The following is a 4298-nucleotide window of genomic DNA, read 5'->3' as shown; positions in this document are numbered from 1 at the left end:
CTAATAGTTATAAATATTAAGAACTAAAATTTAATAATTACAACTATTAAATTTGACCAATTTATATTTTAACTATTGTTGCACCTAGAATATTCACGATGATAGAAGAATATAAAGTTTAACTTCTTAGCTTTGTATGAAGATCCAACACACAATCAGATAAAAGAAAGAGTTTAACGTTCAAAAGAGATACCAAGATTTTTTACGTGAAAAATTCTAAAAATTAAAAAAACCATATGGTCTAACTCATCTTAAATGAATCCACAAGTATTTGCAGTTGATTACAAATAAGACCCTTCCTTACAGGGAAGGCAATGGCCCGAGGTAACAATTATAAATCACATATAGAGCATTACATGGTGGAAATTGGAAGAATCAAAATTGATATATTTGTTTGGTTGACAAGATCATAATCTGTTGGCGACGGAGATCGAAAAGATTATATTGAAGTTGCAGTTGTCAGAAGGAATGTAGTCGGCGGCAATGGAGGTCGTAAAGACCATTGTCTGGCGGCGAAGGTCGTAAGTACAATGGTTGGCGGGCGACGAAGATTAGAAAGACCATAGTTGAGTGGTGATGGCGGAAGGACCGCAGTTGGCGAGCGACAGATGTTGTAAATACTGTTTTCTAGTGATGGAAGTCGAAAGGATCGTAGTCGGAGGACGATAAAGGTCGGAAAGACTGTAATTGGGTGATTGTAGTCGGAAGGATCATAGTTGGCGGGCGACGGAAGTCATAAAGATAGTTGTCTGGTGAAAGTCCAATATGAATTGGAAGTTGGGTGTAAGTCCGACGTTAGTTGGCGGCTGGGCACAAATTCGGTATTAGTTGGTGGACGGGCGGAAGTCCGGCCTCGATTGATAGTCGGGTGGAAGTCCGGTGACAATAGGTGGCCGGGTGAAAGTCCAGCATCAGTCGGTGGACGGATGGATGTTTGGCGTCAGTCGGTAGCAGGGCAAAAGTTTAGCAGTGGTTGAGGAGAAGTCTGGTGATAAGATAATTCTAGTTTCTCTTCTTCATTCTCTTCCTTATTTCCTTACTTGGGTTATCCCCTTCGTCCTCTCTCCCATGAGGAATGAGAGGTCAATTTATAGTATTTTGAGAGTGGTATGACCGATAAATAAGAGGAAGATCAAGAGTATGCTATGAGTGGTTTGAATGAATGGTTGATATTGATCCCCTTGGTCAGAAATGATTTATTGGACATTTGAATATCTTAATAATGTCAAAATTCAACGGCCTTGGGTTCTTTGGATTCATCTTGTTGAGTTGCTTGAGTCGACTATATATATATGCATGACATGTTTGGAAACAATTTGGTCATCCAATTAATGATTTGAACCCGAAAAATGTATTTTGGGTCTTCGTTTTTGTCCCATTTGGGCTCAGATTGGGGCAATTGTGATGTCGTTGGGTTCGTCTTTTCGAGACGTTCAGTTTGACTATAAGTCTGCATAAATCTAAGTTCATATGCTCCTGGATTTAATTTCAGAAGCTTCCATCTTGATTTTGTCTCGAGATTCATGCACAATCAAGATAATTTTTTAATGATATTTCAACTATAAATTTATTTTTTAAAAAAAACTCAAATAATCACACTTTTAATCTAAAAATTTTAAAATTCAAATATTACACTAAAATTCGTATTTGATAAGATCAACTTTTCAATATATATAAAAAATAATATTATATAATTTACATAAATTACATCAAATAAAGAAAAATAAAATATAACAAACATCTCCAAATTAGGTGAGCCCCTAATTACCTGCTCCCTCCTCCGACTATGAATTTATCTCTTAAAAATGTAATTTTTAGGCTCAGCACATGGACGAACTTCCCGATGTCTGATTTTTCCAATCCCATGACCGGAGGACAAAAGCTCGATCGTACGATTCAGTCAATTAAAAAAACGAGAAAAACGTGCCACATGCCTCCTCCTTCCTCCTTCCTCCTCCAATCCCCAATATATCTATATTAACCCCGTCGTCCAATCCAACTTCGTCATTCCATCCGATAGCCCTGGATCGATCGACTGTCTCCATCGATCATGAGCTCCACTCGCTACGCATGGCTCCAGAAGGAGAAGCCACAACCCGAACAACAAGCACCTCTTCTCCTCCCCACTAAAGAAATCCCCGGCAGCTACGGCATACCCTTCATCTCCCCCATCAAAGACCGCCTCGACTACTACTACTTCAAAGGCCATGACAAATTCTTCCAGTCAAAAATCGACCAGTACTCCTCCACCGTCTTCCGCACCAACATGATTCCCGGCCCATTCATGGCCTCCGACCCCCGCGTCATTGCCGTTCTCGACGCCAAGAGCTTTCCCATCCTCTTCGACACCTCCAAAGTCGAGAAAAAAGACGTCTTTACGGGCACCTACATGCCCTCCACCAAACTCACCGGCGGCTACCGCGTCTGCTCCTACCTCGACCCCTCCGAACCCTCGCACACGAAAGTCAAGCAATTCCTCTTCAACCTCCTCAAATCCCGCAAGGACTACTTACTCCCCGCCTTTCGCTCCGCCTACGCCGCCCCAATCTTCTCCTCCGTCGAAACCCAAGTCGCCTCCCACGGCCAGGCGAACTTCAACGATCTCAACAACGACATCGCCTTCGATTTCCTCGGCAAGGCTTATTTCGGCAAGAGCCCCTCTGATGTGGGCGCGGCCGGGCTGCAGAAAAAGGTGACGATTTGGCTCTTGCTTCAACTTGCCCCCCTTGCCAGCAACGTTTTGACAAAGCTCCACGTTCCGAAGCTCGTTGAAGATTTTCTCTTGCACACCTTTGCTTTGCCGTCGTTCATAGCCAAACCAGGTTACAAAAGCATGTACGATTACTTCAACACGGCTGGATCTGCGGCGCTGGATTTGGCGGAGAAGGTTGGGCTGTCGCGCGACGAGGCTTGTCACAATCTGATCTTTGCGACTTCTTTCAACACCTATGGTGGGTTGAGGGTGCTGTTTCCTGGGCTGCTGACGAGGCTGGCGCAGTCGGGGCGGGATTTGCACGGGCGGCTGGCGACGGAGGTGCGGCAAGCGGTGGCGAGCCATGGGGAGAACGGGCAGGTGACGTTGGGGGCGCTGGAGCAGATGGAGCTGGCTAAGTCGGTTGTCTACGAGGTGCTGAGGATTGATCCGCCGGTGGAGTTCCAGTACGCGCATGCTAAGAAGGATTTCCTGCTGCAAAGCCATGACGCGCAGTTTCAGGTACTAAGGCCAAGGATTTTAATATTATGGAATTTATTTTTTATGAAGAATTTAAATTTTAAAAAAATATATAATAATTTTTCAAGATTTTCTAGTTGGCGATTTGGATCGGATTGAAAAAAAAAAAAAAGATTGGTTGATTTAGACCGGGGTTTTTTGAATGAGAAGCATAAGGATTTTGATATATATATATTGAGCCTGTGGCGAACACATTAGGGTGAATTTATGGATATCTCAACCGCTTGTGCCGAGCACAAAAAGGTGGGCCCGGTCCGACCCGACTCCCGCCCCGGGCCCACCCGACCACACGCGACTAACTGAGTCGTCGTCTTCTTCCAGGTGCGCAAGGGTGAGATGCTGTTCGGCTACCAGCCTTTCGCCACCAGAGACACGCGCGTGTTCGGAGCCAACGCCGGCGAGTTCGTCCCCGACCGCTTCGTGGGCCCCGACGGCGCCAAGCTCCTCCGCTACGTGTGGTGGTCCAACGGACCCGAGACCGAGGAACCGACCGTCAACGACAAGCAGTGCGCCGGAAAGAACTTCGTCGTGCTCGTCGCCCGCCTCTTCGTCGCCGAGTTCTTCCTCAACTACGACTCTTTCACCGCTGAAATTTCCGGCTCTCTGGTCGGCTCGCAGGTCAACATCACTTCTCTCACTAAAGCCAAGGCCAAAGCAGGTAATTTTTATTAATTAATTAGTGAGATAATGGGCTTTTCTGTGCTGTGATGTAATGAAATGGTTGTTAAGTCTTGCTATGGGGTCGTTATTATAATATTTTGAGTTTTAAGCTGCTTGAACATGTTTCTGATGTGTAATAAAGATATGCTAGTTTGCATATTCGAGAGGGTTCATTAAGGAAAAAAAAATCTTGGGTTGCAAAAATGGAAAAAGAGAATGGGGGCATTAGATAATTTCTAATTTGTGTAAGATTTTGATTGATGGAATTATTTTGCAAATTGGATCAAAAAATAAATGAAAACTAGAAGATTATTTTTAAAATTGGATCAAAACATTTTTAGTATTTCAATGTGATGCGGTGCATTTTAAGCTAGAATTGTTTTCCTTAGGAACACCTTACCTAGTT

General features: G+C 44.0%; 1 protein-coding gene across 1 annotated transcript; it reads left to right on the top strand.

Moving 5' to 3' along the window:
* Nucleotides 1–1964: 1964 nt before the first annotated feature.
* Nucleotides 1965–4096, top strand: LOC110108695 (allene oxide synthase 2-like). Its single transcript, XM_020839450.2, has 2 exons — nt 1965–3214; nt 3554–4096. The coding sequence occupies exons 1-2, from the start codon at nt 2051–2053 to the stop codon at nt 3902–3904; spliced, it is 1515 nt and encodes a 504-aa protein (XP_020695109.1). The 5' UTR covers nt 1965–2050; the 3' UTR covers nt 3905–4096.
* The last annotated feature ends 202 nt before the right edge of the window (nt 4097–4298 follow it).

This window comes from Dendrobium catenatum, unplaced genomic scaffold, assembly GCF_001605985.2.
Source record: "Dendrobium catenatum unplaced genomic scaffold, ASM160598v2 fragScaff_scaffold_621, whole genome shotgun sequence".
Taxonomy (NCBI): Eukaryota; Viridiplantae; Streptophyta; class Magnoliopsida; order Asparagales; family Orchidaceae; genus Dendrobium; species Dendrobium catenatum.
The sequence above is the reverse complement of the archived record's forward strand: the minus strand, read 5'-3'. Positions and strand labels throughout refer to the sequence as shown.